The sequence below is a fragment of the Phoca vitulina genome, unplaced genomic scaffold (assembly GCF_004348235.1).
Source record: "Phoca vitulina isolate PV1807 unplaced genomic scaffold, GSC_HSeal_1.0 scaffold4, whole genome shotgun sequence".
NCBI classification, from domain to species: domain Eukaryota; kingdom Metazoa; phylum Chordata; class Mammalia; order Carnivora; family Phocidae; genus Phoca; species Phoca vitulina.
The window spans coordinates 11,866,829-11,887,885 of NW_022589707.1; the positions used below are offsets into that span (position 1 = coordinate 11,866,829).

A 21,057-nucleotide genomic window follows, 5' to 3' on the forward strand; every position below is an offset into this window, starting at 1 on the left:
TCCGTGACGATAGAAATGTTCTATAAATCTATCCAAAATGGCAGCCATACCCACATGTTTCTGTTGAGTGGCTAATCTGACTAAAGAACTGAGTATTTAATTTAATTTAATTTAATTTTTTAAAAAGATTTTATTTATTTATTTGAGAGAGAGCAAGCGAGCAAGAGAGTACAAGCAGGGGGAGCGGCAGAGGGAGAAGGAGAAACAGGCTCCCCGCGGAGCAGGGAGCCCGATGTGGGGCTTGATCCTGGGACCCTGGGATCATGACTTGAGCCGAAGGCAGATGCTTAACCGACTGAGCCACCCAGGTGCCCTATCATTTTATTTAATTTTAAATTTTAAACTTAAATTGCCACATGGGGCTAGTAGCTACCAAGTTGGATGGACAGTGCAGTTCTAGAAGAAAAGATTGGGGTAGGTAGTGGTTCACAGCAAGAGGGCCATCAGTTGGACCATATTTGATGGGTAATGGGAAGCCACTGAAGAGTGTTAGTCTGGAAATGACCCATGGTCAGAGTTGTGTTCCTGGCAGATTGCAGCGTGTGCAGGATGAAACACAGGTGCTCTTAAGATGGAGCCCCAACTCAGGATGAGGGTGGGGTGGAGCATCACAGAAGAGGAGGCCACACCTGAGCAGACCTGAAGCCATGAGCAGACATTTGCCAGGCGGCCCTAAAGGCACCAGAGACCTTGACAGACGCAAAGCGACTAAGGTCGTCATGCTCGTGCTCAGGGAGTCCCAGGCGGTTCTCATAACCCAGGTTCTGGCGCAGGTGGTGGTGGGCGTGAGATGAGGCTGGGAAGACGGGGTGTGGAGGGCTCTGGAAGGAAGTTTGGGGTTTTTCCTGTAAGAGATAGGGAATCAATGAAGACTCGTAAGCAGAGAAGCGGATCTTAGGTGTGACCCTGAGTTAACTATCAACCTATCTGAACTTCTATTGCATGTTTGGGGAAATGCGAAGCATGGATAATGAGCATCCCACCCCGCACAGGTCTGCGTGAAGGTGGGGAAACTTTCCTGCACCAGAGGAGCTGCCTGGCCTCCCCCCGCCCCCCCGCTGCCCCATCACCACGTGGCGTCTCGGGGTGTGTTGCAGCTTCCCCCTTCTCAGCTGTCACTGCCACAAGCTTGATGCTGAGCCATCTGGAACTTCTTTTCAAATCCACCCCCACCACCACCCCCAACACCCCTATGCTGTTCCATGAAATTATGGGTGTTGGGGGCGTAGAGGAGGGAACCAAAGCTGACTCTGGAACGACAAAAAGCATCCGGATCGTTAGAAGTTTTGTTAATAAAGAAATGCCAAAACTTTTCTTGGTAACAAAAACCCAGGCTGCCACATTGGCGCCTCATGGGAAACAAAGTTGGTATTAACGAAAGTACTGCCTGCCCTTACCCCTTCCCCCAAATACAAGCTCAAGTGAATGGGGTAGGCTTGTTAAAGGTGGAATCTTCCAGGTCCACATTCAAAGTACGATTATTCTCCAGCAGGAGATCAGGGACTGACTCTCCACTTTCCTAGGGCATGACGCAACGTCCAGCAATCTGAGCCGAGCCGGTCAGGCTCCTTGTAAAAACCACACTTGGAAAAAAACAAAAACAAAAACAAAAACACCTGTTGCTACATCATTGAAAACTTTGGAAAGCCTTCTGCACAGGGATAAGCCTTCCTTGTGTCAGAGGGGTGAGCAGCGACACCAAACCTCCTCTGCCATGGAGTTGCTCTGACCACTCTGCTTGTAACTGTTTGCCGAGTTATTTGTTCTTTCTGAGCCATCTGTCGTGGCTGAAAAAAAAGCTGGGGGATCTGAAGCATCCTGGAGGAAATCGGGTCCTGGATAAACAGCTGCCCGGTGACCTGACCCTTGTGCGGTTGTGTGTGGGTGTTAGGCCGGAGCTTGAAAAGCCCCTGATCCATTCTTCTTCGCTGTCCTGTTAGAACTTGTTGAAATACCATCAGAGCAAAACAAAGGAGAGACTATTGTCTGCTATAAGCTTTGCAGATACAACCTGCAGTCTGCAAGGAAGCCCTGGGACAATGAACTCTCTCCATAGCAGGAAAGAGCACATCCAGATCCCAGCTCAGCCAAGGAGCCCAGGAGCACCTGGTTCCATTTCTCTGAACTTTGGTTTTCCTTTCCGTGTCTGTAAAATGAGGAGAAGATGATATGCTTCTCTCATCAGGGTGTGACAAAGTAACATATGAGATGGTGTAATGTAAAACATCTGGCAAAATGCCTGGTGCAGAGCTGTTGTTCAATACTTAGCAATTATCTTAAAGATAATTGCCATGTAATAAAGTAATTTAGTCATTTGGCTAGTACATATTGAGCGCTGCTATGTGCCAGGCACTGTTGAAGTTGCTGGAGGAACATACAAAGCCGCTGGCTTTCTGGAGTCTACTATCTAGTGTAGGACACAGAAGTTAAAAGTAAATCTATAAAAAGATAGCCAATATCATGTTAGGTAATGGTAAAATAAAGAAAATAAAGCAGGATACATCCAGAAAGAATGTCAGAGGATGTTATTTCAGAGATGGAAGGGTCTCTCCGAGGAAGTAATTTAAGCACAGAAGTTAATGAAATGAAGGAGATTGCCACAGATAAAGCTGGAGGAAGAGTGTTCCAAGCAAGAGGAACAGCAAGTGCAAAGGCCCTGGGGCCGGAATGTGCTCGGCATACTGCAGGAACAGCAAGGAACTCAGTGTGGTTAGAGAGCAGGTTCACAGGGAAGAGCGATGGGTGAGTGGAAGGGAAGTACCAAGGGCTGGGTCATAAGCTGGAGTGTTTTGAAAAGTGCTGGTAGTTTCATGTGTGTTTATCGTATCTCTCTGATGAAACTGAAAATCTCTTGGGTCAGTGGAGCAGAGCAGTTATGACTCTGGTCTCTAGAATCAGATGGATCTGGGTGTTAGTCAAGTTCACAACTTTATATCACTTTGAAAAGGTCTCTTAATCTCTCTAAGCCCCAATTTCCTCCTCTGTAAAATGGAGATCGTAATACTGCCTATCCCACTGGATTTTTATGAAGATTAAATGAGATAATTTTAGTAAAGTGCCCGGCATGAAGTGCTCCATATGTTAGCTATTATTATCGAGGGCAGCAGAACCATTCTCTGCACTTTTCCTTTATCAATCAACAAATAATACATATTAAGCTCTTACCTTTGCAAGCTTTGTGATATATAATCCCATACTTCCCACGTGTGTGTTGAGCACATAACTCGACTCTTAATTAATTTTTATAGCCTTACAAGACAGCAATAACTTTCTAACCTAGCAATCAGCTGACTGATAACTCTATGCAGAACCCAAGAACCAGAAAGAAAATAAAATATGTCTTTGAATTCCCAAAACACCTGTCAGAAAGATTATGCACTAAAGCTATAAACTTGAATCACGGAGAGCTCGTCATTCCTTACACGCTTTTAAACCCAATCCTATGCTCAGTCAGTCAGGTTTCTGAGGTTACAGAGGGTTGGAAGGGACATTGGCCAGAGGCCAACACGCTCAATGTACAGAGAGCAACAGTACCAAAGACAAAATTAAAACTAAAATGAGGAGAGAATTCGAACTATTCACTCACTCTTTATTTATTCAATAATTCATTCACCTAACAAATATTTATGAGTGACTATTGTAAGCGAGGCACTGTTGTGGGGAGCTGGGTACACAAAAGTACCAAGAACATTATCCTTGCCCTCACAGGGCTTACAGCGTGAGGCAAGGAGACGGGCAAGGGATCCATCTCAATAGCGTGTTAAGCTCTAGGCTAGGGTGAGTACTGGACAGCGGAAGGCGCTGGAGGAGCACCGATCAGTCTTGGGCCACCCGAGACCATTTCCTGGAGGGAAATGGGGGGCCATTTAGTATCAGGGCACTCAGGCCATGGTTCATCCAGTGACTCAGTAAGAATCCCACACTGCAATAATGACTGCTCAAAACCACGATGCTGCGTGCACAAGATGAGGATAACCAACGTTCACTGTGTTACATTTGATAAGGTGGGGAATTACATGAAGACATCCATTCAAAATTATTTCAGTACAATTTTCGGTTCGCTTTCAGTCCTAAAGTTCACGTTATCTGGACATTTTGGCTTAATTACCAGGTTGAAATCTTGCCCTTGTGACACTAACATTTATTTCCCCGGTGACAGTAGATCTCTGAGGAATTATTGTGAGGCTGTGGTTTTCAGACAATGTATGAGGTATACTATATAATATTTTGTATTGTACATAAGTATTAAAGTAAATATCTACTTTGGTCTTTTTTTTTAAACTATCTGGTTATAGGGAGATGGTTTAGGAAGAAGCATTCTTAACTACAGGAGTCTTGTGAAAGCTTGGTACTACCAAGCTTGGTCCTTGGTACAATTTTGAATCAGTTAACTTGACTATGATTCATAACTAAGTAATGGCCAGCTGTCCCCCTGTTTGGTTTACTCAGAAATACATGCCGTTGATATTCAATGCAATGCTGTTTGCTAGAGCAAAAGATGGAGAACAATCTAAAAACCCAACAACAGAGGACTGGTTAAATAAAAGATGGCAGATCCATAAATGGACTATTATGCAGTCATTAAAAAAAGAACAAGATCGTGCTAATGTGGAACATTCTCCAAGATATAGTTAAGGAAAAAAAATAGCACCTAAACTTTTTTTTAAAACAACTATTTTGTAATAAATGGGAGGATGCACAAGACATTAGTGACAATGGTAATCTCAAATTAGGGGTGCTGGGTGACTGGAGTTTAGGAGAGGAAGGAAAATTATTTTACACTGGTGAATTTTCATGTATTACAAATTCAAAAACAAATCTGCAAGTAAAATTTTAAATGAAGAAAAAGTAAAAAAAAAAGTATCTCCAATCCCAAAGGGAACATGTTGGGGCAAGATGGTGGTACAAACTGAGCAGGGGTCAAGGGAGGGCTGCCTCCTCCTCGTCCTGGCACCGTCATTTGGGGTATGATCAGCGGTCATGAGCCAGCAGTCTGCAGAGAGAATCTGTCTCAAAGATGGCTGTGCTCCATGATTTAAAAATGTGGATACAAAGGACTTTGAGTACACATTTCTCCAAAGAAGACATACAAGTGACTAATAAACACATGAAAAGATGCTCCACATCCCTAATCATTAGGGAAATGCAAATCAAAACCACAATGAGACACTGCCTTACATCCATTACGATTGCTACTACCAAACAAACAAACAAAACCCCAGAAAATAACAAGAGTTGGGGAGATAAATGGAGAAAAGGAACTCTTGTGTACTGTTGCCGGAAATATAAAATGGTGTGGTTGCTGTGGAAACAGTATGATATTCCTCAAAAAACTAAACATAGAATTACCATGATCCAGTGGAATGATCTAGCAATTCCACTTCTGGGTACGTACCCAAAAGTATTAAAAACAGAGGCTCAAAGAGATATTTGTACACCCAGGTTCATAACAGCATGATTCCCAACAGCCAGAAGGTGAGAGCAATCCAAATGTCCATCAATGGATAAGTGGATAAACAAAATGTGGTAGATACATACAATGGAATATTATCCAGCCTTAAAAAGGAAGGAAATTCTGACATATACTCCAACAGGGATGAACCTGGAGGACATTATGCTAAGTGAAATAAGCCAGTCACAAAAAGACAAGTACTGTATGATTCTACTTAAATGAAGTACCTAACTAGTCAAATTTATAGAGCCAAAAAATTAGGATGGTTGCTAAGGGCTGGGGGAGAGAAGAACAGGGAGTTATTGTTCAATGGGTACTGAGTTTCAGTTTTGCAAGATGAAAAGAGCTCTGGGAATGGATGGTGGTGATGGTTGTACAACTGTGTAAATGTATTTAATACCACTGAACTGTACACTTAAAAAGGATTAAAATGGTAAATTTTATGTTATATGTACGTTAAACAATTAAAAAAAATTTTTTAAAGATTTTATTTATTTAAGAGAGAGAGTGAGCTAGAGAGCACAAGCAGCGGGAGGGGCAGAGGGAGAGGGGGAAGCAGACTCCTGCTGAACAGGGAGCCTGATGCAGGGCTCGATCCCAGGACCCTGAGATCATGACGTGAGCCGAAGGCAGACGCTTAACTGACTGAGCCACCCAGGTGTGCCTAAAAATATTTTTTAATGTGAATTTGAATGTATCCAGACAGACTTTCCAATTCCTCGACAAAATTCTTATGTTTTGCAGCCAGTTTCACACATTTACCTGAAAAATCAGTTTGGCACATGTACCTTACCTGCCTGGCCCCACATGCATTGAAATTTGTGAGCCTTAGAAAATACATTTAACCTTCTTAACCCTCAAGTTTCCTCCCAGGAATAATAATCCCTATCTACCTTACATAATTGATGGAGGGGTTGATGAGGTATGTGCGGAAGCTTTCATAAACTGAAATTGTCAGACACTGTGATGTACTGCTTTCCCCCCTAGCCCCCCACCCCGGAACAGATCAAAGCATGTTTCAGGACAAGGGTTAGTGACAGCTTCACATGCACTTAATACCTGAGTTGGGCAAAAGGTGACAGAACCAGTGTAGGGAAATTGAAATTAAATGATCCCATGGGTCTGGTTTTTTTTTTTTTCCCTTAAAATCTTCTCAGTCATTCGGGGTTGGGTGGGGAGAGGGGAAATGCAGTACGTAACTCTGAGACATGTCACACCATGTAGAAAACTTGGTTCTCTGCTATCATTTTTACTAGAAGTAGTGTAACTGTCTTTTCCTCATAGTTAGATTTTCCGCCTCAATTCAATAATACAATTTAACAAATATCAGTTTAAACAGAAATGAAGGAGGAAACTGCAAGGCACACAGGTCATCAAGGAGACAAGATTCCTGCCATTCCGGAGCTGGCTTACAGCCCCAGGTACTAAGGACTGGTGCTTGGTGGCACTTAGGCACTTCAGGTAATGATTGTTAGTTGTATCTCCCATGGCAGGTGGCACTTTCAACCCCTTTCCTGTTTGTGTATAAAAGTTCCCTAAAGGGACGGCTGGGTGGCTGTTGGTTAAGATTCGACCTTCAGCTCAGGTCATGATCCCAGGGTCCTGGGGCTGGGCCCCAGGGAGCCTGCTTCTCCCTCTGCTTGCTGCTCCCCCTGCTTGAGCTCTCTCTCTCTCTAATTTAAATAAATTTAAAAAAAGTGTTCCCTAAAAAGGAGCTGGTTTTGCTAAAGATCCTTCCTTCTCCCTTCCATCCTCCCTCCCTCCACTTGTCCCTCTGTCTGTCCCTCCATCCCTCCATTCCTTTTTTTCTTTCCTCCTGTCTTCCTTCCTTCCTACCATCCAATCATTACTAACTGAACATCTGCTCTAAGCCAGACATATCTAGATGTAGAAGATACTGTGGCTAATAAGACAAAGTCCTCAACCTTTGCCACTAACATTGTGGTCGGGAAGATCGCCTTCCTAGCCCAAACTCCAAAACTATGTGTCTTAATGTAGTGCTCTGAAAAAGGAAATCTGTCCTTGAATAATGTCCTTGAAGAAGCTAGAGTGCATACATCTATCAATACGCTGGGGCATTGCTTGAATCTGACCTCTGAAACAAGCAACAGAAATATTTTGACTCTATAAATAATACCTTAAGTATATTTATAGTGTGTCTTTCCAGGACACAGCTCCAAGCACCTCAAGATTTATGTGATATAGAGAGAAGAAAATCATCCTCATGTGGTACATCTGGAAAATAAGTTTAAAAAAAAAAATCAAGTGACAAATCCCTGTAGGATTATCAACTTGAGGACACTTGTCAAGCACTATTCCACAGGAGTCATCTTACTTAATTTTTTTGTCAACAACTTGGTTAAGTGGATTTTATAAATGATTCAAAATATGTCTGAGTGGCTGGCACTAGAAGCAAAAATGGTTTTTAAAAACAACCGTGACAGCGTTTCCTGCTGACAGACAAGGAGGCAGAGATGATGAACATGCCCAGAGTGATAGGTCCTTCTTCGCCAGGGAAGAGGGTTGTATGAAGGTTGAACTCATTGAGCCCGGCTGCTGTCTAAGAAATTCTATTCATTCAAGGATGCTAGAATTTTGAACTCAGGGTAAAAAGAAGAAAAGGTCTGGGAGATGAAGGCTTGCCTATACTGCATAACTTTGGTTTTACGATGAAACAATGAAAATATTTTTTTAAGATTTTTTAATTTATTTATGAGAGAGAGCATGAGATGGGGGAGTCAGAGGGAGAAGCAAACTCCCCCGCTGAGCAGGGAGCCTGACGGGATTCGATTCCGGGACTCCAGGATCATGACCTGAGCTGAAGGCAGTGCCTTAACCAACTGAGCCACCCAGGCACCCCAAAACAAAGAAAATCTTAAAGTTGAAATGACCCCTAAAAATCCCCTGGGGTGTCCCACTTGTTGATTTGCAGCCTCTCAGCTCCAAATTCACTCTTCATGGCTTTGCATGTGGGGCTGGAGCTGGATCCTATGGATGTCTTTCCTCTGCCAGGTCACCCAGTGGGTGCTATGGGAGCAGAGCAGGAGGAGGTGGTTTGTCTTGTGGGTTCTGGTGTTGTCCCCTCTCTTCTTGTTCCTGCAGCCCCAGAGGTACCCTGTGGCCCTGCCCTCACCTCAGTGAGTTCATCAGTACCCTTACAGATGGTGACTAGAGAGTTCTGCCAGACCCCAGCCAGCTACCTAGAAAGTACGATACCCCCAGGAAGCTTCCTGATGAGTTGGCCAGTGACCCAGCTAGACCCCAGAGGGGGTCGCTCACAGCGAGTTTGATCAGCAGCTCACTGAACTTCTCTGCTAGCCAGAGGGCCATAATCACACTCTTTTCAGTGAGTGAATCTCAGTTTGGCTCTCAAGAAGGCCCTCTTTCAAATTTGTTCCTTCCTTGGGTTGTCTGCCTTGGTCCTAAGTAATAGCTGCGCCTTGTATCTGTTATTTGTATCATCTTGGGGGTTTCTTAACTCCTTATAGTAATGAATTCTCTGTTACTAGTTTGTAACTCTTTATAAAAACTTTCCCCATTCACTACTGTGTGATTTCTGTTTCTTGACTAGACCTTGATGAATATACTCATATCCAACAGAAACGTGTGCTTAAAAGTTCACTAGAAGCTATGTACAACAAATTCCATAGTAGCACTATTTGTAATAGCCAAAATGCCCATTACCAGCAGAAGAGAGAAATAATTTGTGATATATTCATGGAAAGAAATGTTGGAGAGCGATGAAAATAAATGAACTACAAATACATGCAACAACACAAACAAACAGAAACAGAATGTTGAGTGAAAGAAGCAGAAACAAAAGAAAATATGCTGTATGATTCCATTTATGTGAAGTCCCAAAACAGGCAAAACAAATTCTGGTGCTAGAAAGAGAAAAGTGGTTATTCCTAGGGGGGATTAGTGATTGGGAGGGGAAACAAGGAGCTTCTGGGATGCTGGTAATGTTCTGTTTCTTGGCCAGGGTCTTGGTTATATAGATCATCATTTGTGCAAATTAATTGAGCAGTGCATTTTTGATGTTGGCATTTTTGATGTTTAAAAATTAGTTATGCTGAAAATATGTAATATTTAATAAAAATATTTAATAAAATGTACATATTTATTGAATTTATGAGGTACAAATTATTTGACTCAAATAATAAAGCAAAGCTCATTCATTCAACAAAAAAGCATATGTACATAGTATGTATCAATCACTGTATATGATGCTAAGGATCAAGAGATGAATTAGTTATTCTTGGTTTTGTCCACCAAGGGGCATGGTCTACAGGGGAGACAGACATGAATATGACAACTACAATACAACATGCTTCATGGCTTTGTTCAGGTGGTACGGATGGAGTACTACAGATAGAAGAGGAGCCAGGAATGGTGCATTGAAAACCTACATGCAGAAAGGTGGTGTCTGAGAGGGGACCTTCCCTCCGCACAGTGCAGAAGTATCTACTTGCTCCACTGTCCTCTACTGCCATAGAAGGATGAGTAGGAGGTGACCAAGGAGAAAGGCGGTATTCTGAGCAGGCAGAACGGCATGTGCAGAGATGTGAATTTTGAAAGTCATTGTAAACTCAGAAAACAGAGTGTTTAATGTGGCAAGAGTCTGGGTAACACTGGGAAGAATGGCAGGAGATGAAACTACAGAGGTAAACTGAGGCTTGATTGTGACATGCTTGTACATCTTCTACAAGGGTAAATTTTACACAAGGTGCCAAGAAGTGCTATGTGGCTAGTCTTCAGAGATGCCCTCCCGCCCCACACCCAACTGATGCCTTTGTTAGTCCTCTCCCACAGTGAATTTGGTTAGGCCAATGAAACCAATAGAACTTGGTACAAGTGACACTGTGTGATTTCTGAGGCCACTGTGGCTTCTGCTTTGATTTCTTGAAAAACTTGTTCTAGGGGTGTCAGTCATCATATAAGAAGTCCAGCTAGCCTGAGTCCACAGTATTGTGAAGAAGTACAGCCTAAGAGCGACCGTGTGGAGAGGGCTGTTCCTCAGCCCAGTCAAGCTTTCAGGTGACTCCAACCTCACCTGACATCTGACCACAACTGCATCAGAAACTCCAATAGAGAATGGACTTGCTGTGTGTTGAATGTGTATAACATAAAGAACTGTAAGAAAGAATTTTTCTTTTTTGGATCTACACTATATTTTGAATCACTACACTTCAGGGTGGTCTATTATGCAGTATTAGACAACTGAAACAGACATTTTGGAATAGCAGCGTGACATAGTTTGAGTTTTTGGAAACACAGTCTGAAGACAGCATGGAAGATGGTTTGAAGAAGGCAGAGGTTGAAGATACCAAGACATGTTCAGAGGCTTTCACAGGAGGATAAGTGGATAGAGAGGCTGGAATCTAGATATACTTGTGAGGCATACTTGACAGGATGTAGAGATCAAATAACTGTGTGGTGGAAAGGAGAGGAAGACTGTGAAAATCTTTCAGGTTTCTGCCCAAAGAGAATAGGTGGTAGATAATGTCCTTAATAGAAATTAGGGCCTATCAGGGCACCTGGGTGGCTCAGTTGGTTGAGCGTCTTCCTTGGGCTCAGGTCATGATCCCAGGGTGCTGGGATCGATCCCCTTGTTGGGCTCCCAGGTCAGCAGGGAGTCTGCTTCTCCCTCTCTGTCTGCCCCAACCCCTGCTCGTGCTCTCTCTCTCAAATAAATAAATAAAATCTAAAAAAAAAAAAAAAAAGAAATAAGAGCCTATATGGAAGGGTAGATGAGCTGTGTATATGCTTAAGCTGAAGGGTTTACAGGATATATTGCTGAAGAAGTCAAATAAGCTGTTGGAAAGTTTTATTTAAGGCACACAGGAAATTGGGGTTGTACATGTACATTTATACACACATAGGCTCACAGTTACATATAATGATGGTTGAAGTTACAGAGATGAGATCACCAATAGGAAGGGTTTAGGGCAGTAAGAAGAGGGACAAATAATGGAACTTTGGTAGACTTGGGGCAGAGGTACAAAAGCCCGCAAACAAAACTGAAAAAAAAAAAAAAAGTCAGAGAGGTAGAAAGAAACAGGAGACTCATGTCTCATAAGCAGATGGACAAGAGAATGTCAAGAGGATGGAGCTTTCATTGTCAAAAGCCACTGCAAGATCAAGTAAGGTGAGCATGTGGCATAAGGTTTTGACCATTAAGAGGTCTTTAGGAGTCTGAATGAGACTACTTTCCATAATTGGGCTTTGATCAGAGTAAAAAGCAAAGACTATGAATTTAGATTGCTCTTTAAAGATACTTGGTGGCCAAATGTAAAACAAAAGTAAGTTTGTTTGAGCAGGATCATAGGCTATGAGGAAGGAAGAGACTAAGGATAGGTTGGCTGGCACAAAGTCCCCGAACCAGTAGGAGGGGTGGGATAGAGAGGTCTCTCGAGTCATCTGTTTTATAGGCATCTGCTCTTCAAAGTGTGGTCCACAGACCAGTAGCATCAGCGTCACGGGAGAACATGCCAGAAACGCCAAATCTCAGGACACACCACAGTTCTAGTGAATCATAACCTGCATTTAAACAAGATCCACAGAACCAGGTAAGATAGGCATTACTGTTTCTATCCTTACCTAGGATGAGACTCAGGCTCAAAGAAGTTGACTGACATAGTGGAGCTGATTAGGGACTGAGCCAAGATTCTAGTCTAATGTTCTTTTCAAGAGGTAGACAAGCGAGTTCACAGGGATTTCTACTTTCACTCAATTCAGGAGAATTGTTTCAGATGATAACACCTCCGACAATCCATCAGGTCTGTAGTTCTAGTGCCGTCAGCTGTGAGTTTGGTGTTACAGCGACGGACGAATTCCTTCCTGAGCCCTCGGCGGCCTCGCAAGAAACCACGTTGACAGCATTGGAACTTCACTTCCCAGCAAGCCCAGCGGCCTCTTTCCGCGCTAGGCATGACGGGCACCTCGGCCCACTCTCCTCTCTAGCGGAAGAACCCTGAGGCGGGACGCCACACAGCCTGACGTGAGGGCGCGCAGCATCCTGGGATGTGTAGTCTAGCTGGGACCGGGACGCCCCCTCGGATGAATGGGGCCCAGGCTGGCTGCGAACTACAGCTCCTCGGCCGGCTACGTTGGTGGCGGCCGCGGGGGAAGGGGAGCCGGCGGCGGCGCCGAAGGAGAGCCGCGCTGTGGCACTGTGGGGATGTTCTGTGCCGCGGTGGACGCAGCAGCCCGGCCTCTTGGGGTGGCCGTATAAGCGGGCGCCTCATCTGCGCGCTCGCTCTCCTCTCCCCGCTCCGGCCATGCGCCCGGCCTTCGCGGTTGGCCTGGTGTTCGCAGGCTGCTGCAGTAATGTGATCTTCCTCGAGCTCCTGGCCCGGTGAGTGACCTTCGCGGGCCGCACCCCCGCTCGCAGCGCGCGGGGGCGGGGGTGGGACGGCCTGGGACCCGGCGGAGGCGGTGGCTCCGTGGTCCTGCGCGCTGGCCGCTGTCCTGCCCACCAGTTTGTCCGCATCCTCGGAGGGGAGCGCCGGGGGTGCTGCTGTCCTCACCCGCTCTCCACACCCTGGGGGATTGAAGGCTGCAGAGTTTTTCTCGTGACGGGTCCAAGGTCGGCAGGGAGCTCGTGCCAGAACCCAGGGCTCCTCCAGCTCTTTTCGCGATCCTGTTAATGCCACACGTTTGACTTGAGCAAAGCTCTTTGACTTCTAACGCAGTCTGATTTTGTACTCGCAGCAGTGAGTTTCATTAAGGTGGCCCCTAAAGCATTTGTTTTATTGGCCTTAGAGATGGTTATGAGTACTTGACCCAAACATACATCCCGATGATGTAGTCGAATGGATTCTTAACTTATTCACAAGGCCCGTCCACTTGACCAGAGAGAATTCCAGCTTTTAAGATATTACAATCTCTAGATTGAGAAACATGCATTTCGAGGGGTAACTTTATAAATTAAGAATGATTATGACACTTTCCCAAAGGGAAACTAGGTTAGCTTTATTGAGGTGGCACTCAAATAATGTTGAGTAATGTGCAAAGTTCAGTGGAGCTGTTGTTACAGAAAGACAACAGGTAGACTAGAAAAGGCTCAGGACTGAATCTCAAGTCTTGGTTGGGTCCTCCTTTTTATTTAGCCGCTCTGGGCCTCCCTTTTCTGGCTGAAGAATAAACTGTATGTGGTGTCCTTTAGTGCCATATATCTGAATGTGCACATCTCCCCTGACCATCAGAACAGTCTTGTGTACCAAATAGGTCAGGAGGTATAATCTCTTTTACTGAAAGTGAAACAGGTCCCAAGAAGTTAGATGGTCTTTTACTACTTGTAGGTGGCAGGGCCAGAACTAGAATCCAAGATACCTACACCCTAGTCCAGTACCTTTTGCAACCTCCCTGTTATTTTTGAACTTGAGCAGCCCACAGAATTTTGGTCAGTGCTTCACCTGGAGCCTACTACAAATGTATTTATTTTGTTTTCATGATAGCATTGATTAGTCATTCTGAAGCAATCAGTTTACTTAAGGTGTGGGTTAATTTTTGCTATTACAGAGCTTGAAGTCTTACGCAGAAAGTGTTGATAAAGATCTGCCACTTATTTGGGGCATAGTTGGAGAGAGGTTTAAAAATAAAAAAAATTAAAAATGTATCCGCTTGTCAGTCTGGTATACTTCAAAGGAAGGTCATTTGGGAAATTGATTTAAAAATATTTAAAAAGTGAGAAAATCAGGCCAGCCATGGAAATGAAGGTCATAGAATAATATATTATGAATATATATATAAATATAATACTTGTGTAGAATATGCCATTAAATTAAATCCTGCCAAAGGCTGTATGACGTCATAATATGCTAGCACCTGAAGGCCCTCGTTACTAAGTGTGAGCTCTTGGCTAAATTACTTCATCTCCTGAGTCTGTTCTTTGAACTGTGAAAGGCCGGTGGTGGCTCTCCCAGCCTCACAGGGTTTTGAAGGGTTCAGTGAAATGCATGTGCAAAGCACCTGAAGCACACTGACTTCTTTTTTTTTTAAGATTTTTAATTTATTTTTTTTGGAAGGGAGGGCCAGCAAGAGAGGGAACACAAGCGGGGTGGGGGGAGGGAGTGGGTGAGGGAGAAGTAGGACCCTGCCGAGCAGTGAGCTGGACACGGGCCTCTATCCCAGGACCCAGGCGCCCCAAACTGACTTCCTCTTGTCTCTAACAACTTCGGTTTCAGTAAGGGTAAACCTTGTTTTATAAGCTACTCCTGAAAAGTTGTGGATAAATCTAACTTTACAGAATGTTTTTGTGAATTATAGGAGCTTCTATTTAGAACGCTTAGAAGAATTTATATATAAATCTTCCTCATTTATCTTTTTTGTAAATCTGACTTTTTGGATACAGCAATGGGTTTTCGTAAAGCGGTAAGGGGTACATTTATTAATTCGGTGAGTGGTGTACATCAGACTGAATAGCAGCTTTTTCCTGATTGGCTTGGGCAGCTCACAACTTACTCTGTTAAAGAGCAATAAAATAAGAGCAGGTTGGACCAGATGGTCTTTAAGGTCCTTTGTAGATTTGGCCTCCTCATATTTTTTTACTTTATCTTGGGCCATCACAGTGGAAAGCTCATAAATTTTTATGGAGCAGGAACTGTGCTCTTATATGGCTTCCTTGGAACCATTATGTGCCCTAGTAAGTGCCAAGTAGAACACTAAGTATAAATGGAAATGCTAGAGTGACTTGTAGGGAGAAGGAAACATTTTTCTCCATTTTCCCCAAATTGGAAAACAAATCTAGGTTTCTTCTTTTTGATTTTTATATCTATAATTGGGATCTATAATAAAAAGCACCACGCAGTGTACAAAACAGACATGAAGTCATGAATGGATGCCTTGATCTCCCTCCTGAAAGAGCTTAGAAACAGGATGCACACACATCAGCTAACTAGCTAGCCAAGGTAGCGCATGTCTTACTTCAGGAAAACAATCTGAAACATTTTCTTTTTCCTATCTTATTTTATAATCAAGTGCATCATTTTGACTCAAGTAGGAAGTTTCCTAAATCTGAAAGAAGAAATATGAAAGGCATAAACTTCTTTCTCTTCAAAGTTGCTTGTCTTTGAAGTAAAAATTTGAATGCTTGCCAAAGAGAATTCAAAGTAAGAGAAACTTTGCAGTTGGTGATTATAATTTCTAAGGAGTAAAGTTCAAGAAAACAAGTGATTTAGGGAAAAGGATCCAAGTTTTTACATTGAAGTTTTAAAATGAATTATTAAAGTTAAAACAAATAGTTCCATTGGTAGCCATACAACAGTGTGTTTCCCGAAAAGCTAAGTTGATTTTTTAAAAAAATTTAATTATGTGAGTACATTAGGGATATTTTAAAATCCTGTGGAAATAGACACAAAGTAGAATAGGGTTGTCAAGGGATGGGGGAGGGGGCAATGGAGAGGGACTCTAATGGGTATGAGATTTCTTTGGGAGGTACCCTAAAATGGTAATAGCCGCACAACTCTTAGTAAAAAACACTGAATTGTAAACAGTAATATAATGGAGTCTGCAAACATCACTTATTTGCCCTGTGGCTCTGTGAGACTTCCCTGAGTCAGTGCCATGTGGCCCTCAGTGTCTTTAGCAATGAAATGGGCATAATTACAACTACCTCTGTAAAATAAAGGTAAAATTTATTATGCCTTTTAAAAAAATCCTGTGAGGTATACACTTGTAAAGTGAATCAGTTTTAGAAATAAATGATTTTTTTTATCTTTCATACAATATTTTAGGTCACCCTCACATTCATTCAGCCGCTTGAGTGAAGGCCAGATACTGGGCCCAGAGAGCGGGGCATGAAAATGAATTGGACACCGTCGGTCCTCACCTTCCCTGTGTGGCACTGGGCTCTTATCTGTTTCATACTCTCATGTTTGCCTCATTCATTACATTGTCATCTCCTTAAGGGCTCAGGTCTCCGTCACATTGGGAGCTCCCCAGCACCTAACTTTACATGTGATATGTTCTCCTCAATTGTTCTTTAATTGAATTGGCCTCATCTTTTGGTAAAGAAAAAAATGGGTGGGAAGCAGGGAAGCTTGATGAACCCCATTTGGGCTAAGTCTTGTGTTGGCAATTTACATTTTCTCATGGAATCCTCATTACAAAATTAAAAATCTATCACTTGCACTTTATAGGTGAGAAAAATTGGTCAAGATAAATGTCTTTATCTTTAATTGAAGACCTTCCAGGGTGCAAGATCCTAATGTTAGTCTTTGCCTTTTTCCCTCTGTGGCACACTATTAAGTGCTTTTCAGGGACTGGCTTGTTTACTCTACCGTAAACCAGTGAGATAGGCACTAATACTGTTCGCATTTTAAAGATAAGGAAACAAGACTTAGGGTAATTAACTTCCACTCTAGAGAACTGGATCCTGCCCGTCATTGTGTAATTTTAACCACTTTGGGTGGTTCTCATCCCTGTGATAGCATATGGGAATCACCTGCCCATCTTACGTAGGCGCATACACACACTCCCACACACATCTTCCAGCACTTTCCCCAGACCTACACTAGTGGTTCTCAGCTCTGGCTGCACCTCAGAATTAAGCAGAGAGCTTTGAAAAGTACAGGTTCCAGGGCCCTACCCCACAGCAGTCTGAGCAGAACTGGGGGGTGGGGAGGGTGCTCCTCAGGCACGTGGGTTTCTAAAGAGCAGCCTAACCAGAGTTGAAAAGCACCGTGCCAGGAACTAGGTAGAGCTAAAGTACCTTCTCCTGTCACTCATAACTAGGCTAATGGTTTTAATTAGCTCTTTGAATGAGGTCAGTGTCTTCCGTGATTGTTTATGGCTTCTTGCAATGTTTACCCTGTATCCCTTGAACATAAATGCTAAAAGAAATGGTTGAATATAAAGCAGTAGTTTTCAAGAACAGTTTCATAGAGCCTAAAGAGTAGCCACAGTTGTTGCACATGGTAAGCATAGCTCCGCACAAGAGTGGCTTATGTTCACGGTTATCGCTTTTATGCCTGATGGGTGTATTTAAGAACTTGTATACTTGACATTGCTATTGAATAATAATACCACCAGTAGAGTGGGCACCTGGGTGGCTCAGTTGGTTAAGCGACTGCCTTCGGCTCAGGTTGTGATCCCGGAGTCCTGGGATCGAGCCCCGCATCGGGCTCCTGGCTCAGCGGGGAACCTGCTTCTCCTTCTGACCCTCTCCCTTCTCATGCTGTTTCTCTCTCTCGCTCGCTCTCTAATAAATAAAATCTTTAAAAAAAAAAAACCACCAGTAGAGAACGAGGTTGTTTTTATAAATAGCATTATATTATATTTATAATACAGTAATCATCTAATCACTAGCCTCTGGTAAATAAATGTCCTTGATAAGATGAGAAAACGGAATATGAAGCCTGAGAAACCTGGAAGCTTCAGGGAAACAGAGACAACTGGTCACTTTGTACTTCCAGTGACTGAGCAGAAGCTGATGGAGGACAAACTCCAAACCACAAACATTTTAAGTAACCGGCTTTTCGCAGAGTGTTTCAAGAGTGAGGTCAGAAGGACTTTTTCTGCCTTGTAAATATGTTCCTAACAGATACTGTGGAAGACTCCTCAGCCCTTACGTGGATCACTGAAGAGGTTCGATTCAATTCCACCGTTTATGGAGTACCTAATATACTTGTGTTCAGGCTGTGGGGAACAGTAGATGATAGTAGTGTTCTTCAGCCTTTTCTCATTATTGCTCCTTATCTCTCCTTACCCCTGCCAAAGACCCTTTGTCTGTAGACATTTTTTTCTAATCACCCCCTAGAGATACAATATATAGTGGGTTCATGTGCTGTATTTATATATACTTGATACTTCAAAAAAGAGTGCTTGATACTTCAAAAAAAGAGTATGAATCTCCCCACCCCAAGAACCAATCGTTGCTCCCAGGGGGACTTTCTCTAAGGTGATGTCCCAGTCACCAACAATGGGTGCATGTCTTCTGTTGACAGTAGTCTTGGTGGTTCCTGGTCAGGAGGCTATGTAAACATTCCAGGAGACCTGAGCATATTCCTGTGCTTGGGCTTTGCTGCTGAGGCTGACTAGGATTCTGACTAAAGCCAATTCGATGAAGTGAGTATCCCAAGTACATACGACCAATTTCCCACAGTTTACTAGAAAAGTTGTATGGTAGTTCTGAGAATGAGTGTTAGCACAATTCTTACTCATGGCCTGCTACACCTAGGGAAGAGTGAAATAAGCAAGCTTGACATTCTTCTCTGCAAGCTCTATTGATAGATGTGTGTGATCCATGGGATATGAAATCTGAGATAAAGGACAGTGGGTAATAGAAATCGGTCCTCCCTGTTACTTGAAACTATCAATATAACAAGTCTTGGTGCCCTTTATCTCAACTTTTTGTACCTTATTTGCCTCTTTGTTTTTTACTACACAGGAAGCATCCAGGATGCGGGAACATTGTGACATTTGCACAATTTTTATTTATTGCTGTGGAAGGCTTCCTCTTTGAAGCTGATTTGGGAAGGAAGCGGCCAGCTATCCCAATAAGGTATGGCACATTGAAGTCTCTTTTAGCCTTTGTTTTTGTTTTTTTTTTTTTAAGAAGTTCAGGACTTTTCTGGTAACTAGATAGGGTATGAGATATCCTTTTATAAGATCTGTGTCAAAGATATTAGTAGAATAATAATGGTAATTCATTTTCTGAATTTAATATATTGTGAGACTCCAGGGAGCCTGTTTTTAGAATAAAATTCCCAGTGCAATACAAAATAATTATGACGGAGACTACAAAGTGTGTATGTGTGTAATATATGGTTGGTAAAAGGCTTAGTGTGACCACAATGTTTTTTAATAGTTTTGTATGCTAGCCTCATGTTGGCAAAGTTATCAAATACACTAAGAGTGGTATTACTGGTCCTTTTTAAAAATGAATGGGCTTGGGGAATAAACAGAAGTGGTGCTTATGCAGCCTCGTGATATACTAAATGCCACTGAATTGTTCACTTTAAAATGGTTGATTTTATGTTACGTGCATTTCCTCTCAATTAAAAGGAAGTGAATGGCAAGCTAAGGCAAAATTGTTGATTCCAGACCTCCACCCATTAGTCCAGATTTGCATAACTGTACTCAGGGGGCCAAATAGAAAACAAGACAGTTCTTCTAATAAACAGTGTATTGAAAATTCTACATTCTTGCTGAGAGGGACTGGAAATAAAAGTGTAATGCATCCAGTTGTGAGTGTGTAGTAAGATCAGGACACGTAATCCTGTTGATAGGGATTTTCCTGGTGTGAATGTATCCAAGGACCGGTTAAGGCTCATGGTGGTTGGTGTTCTTTTACAACATTCCCGAGTAGCCTGCTATAGAAAATGTGGTTGAATTTTGTTATTAATATTGTGCTTTTGAATTTCTCAACGTGATGCTAAGTATTCTGAGTAGGTTGTTCCTTCATTGGCTTTAATATTTACATAAAACTTTCCGTTCCCTAGACCAGCATTTACATCATGGTAAGAGCCCCCACGTTTTTTTTTTAAATCACTCTGTTGTTTTATCCTATTTTCAAATTTTTATTTAAAGGTTAGTTAGTTAACATACAGTGCAATATTGGTTTCAGGAGTAGATTCAATGATTCATCACTTATATGAGACACCCAGTGCTCATCGCAAGTGCCCTCCTTAATGCCCATGACCCATCTACCCATCCCCTACCAACCTCCCTCCATCACCCCTCAGTTTGTTCTCTACTGTTAAGAGTCCCCTATGGTTTGTTTCCCTCTCTCCTTTTTCCCCCCTTTCCCATATGTTCATCTGTTTTGTTTCTTAAATTCCATATATGAGTGAGATCATATGGTATTTATATTTCTTTGACTGACTTATTTCACTTAGTATAATACACTAGCTCCGTCCATGTGGTTGCAAATGGTAAGATTTCTTTTTTTTTTAATGGCTGAGTAATATTCCCTTGTATATATATGCCACATCTTCTTTATTCATTCATAAGTTGATGGACATTTGGGCTCTCTCCATAGTTTGGCTATTGTTGATAATGCTGCATAAACATCGGGGTGCATGTACCCCTTCAAATCTGTATTTTTTAATCCTTTGGGTAAATACCTTTAGTGCAATTGCTGGATAGTAGGGTAGTTCTATTTTTGAGTTTTTGAGGAACCTCCATACTGTTCTCCAGAGTAGCTACACCAGTTTGCATTTCCACCAACAATGCAAGAGGCTTCCCTTTCTCCACATCCTCACCAAAACCTGTTCTTCTTGCATTAATTTTAGCCATTCTGACAGGTGTGAGATGGTGTCTCATCGTGGTTTTGATTGGTATTTCCCTGATGAGTGATGTTGTGTCTGTTAGCCATCTGGATGTCTTCTTTAGAAAAGTGTCTATTCATGTCTTCTGCCCATTTCTTAAGAATATTTGGGTTTTTTTGTGCATTGAGTTTGATAAGTTCTTTATAGATTTGGGATTCTAAGCCTTTATCAGATATGTCACTTGCAAATATCTTCTCCCATTCTGTAGGCTGCCTTTTAGTTTTGTTGAATGTTTCCTTTGCTGTGTGGAAGCTTTTTATCTTGATGAAGTCCTAATATCTCATTTTTGCTTTTGTTGAAGTTGCTGTGGCCAAGGTCAGAGAGGTTGCTGCC

General features: G+C 42.6%; 1 protein-coding gene across 1 annotated transcript in view; it reads left to right on the plus strand.

Annotated features, from left to right (window-relative positions):
- Positions 1 to 12,478: 12,478 nt before the first annotated feature.
- SLC35B4 (solute carrier family 35 member B4) overlaps positions 12,479 to 21,057 on the plus strand; it is a 36,321-nt gene continuing 27,742 nt past the window's right edge. Inside the window, exons 1-2 of the mRNA XM_032401538.1 lie at positions 12,479 to 12,809; positions 18,843 to 18,956. Coding sequence (XP_032257429.1) covers positions 12,733 to 12,809; positions 18,843 to 18,956 — 191 coding nt within the window. The 5' untranslated portion in view covers positions 12,479 to 12,732. The remainder of the gene's footprint in view (positions 12,810 to 18,842; positions 18,957 to 21,057) is intronic.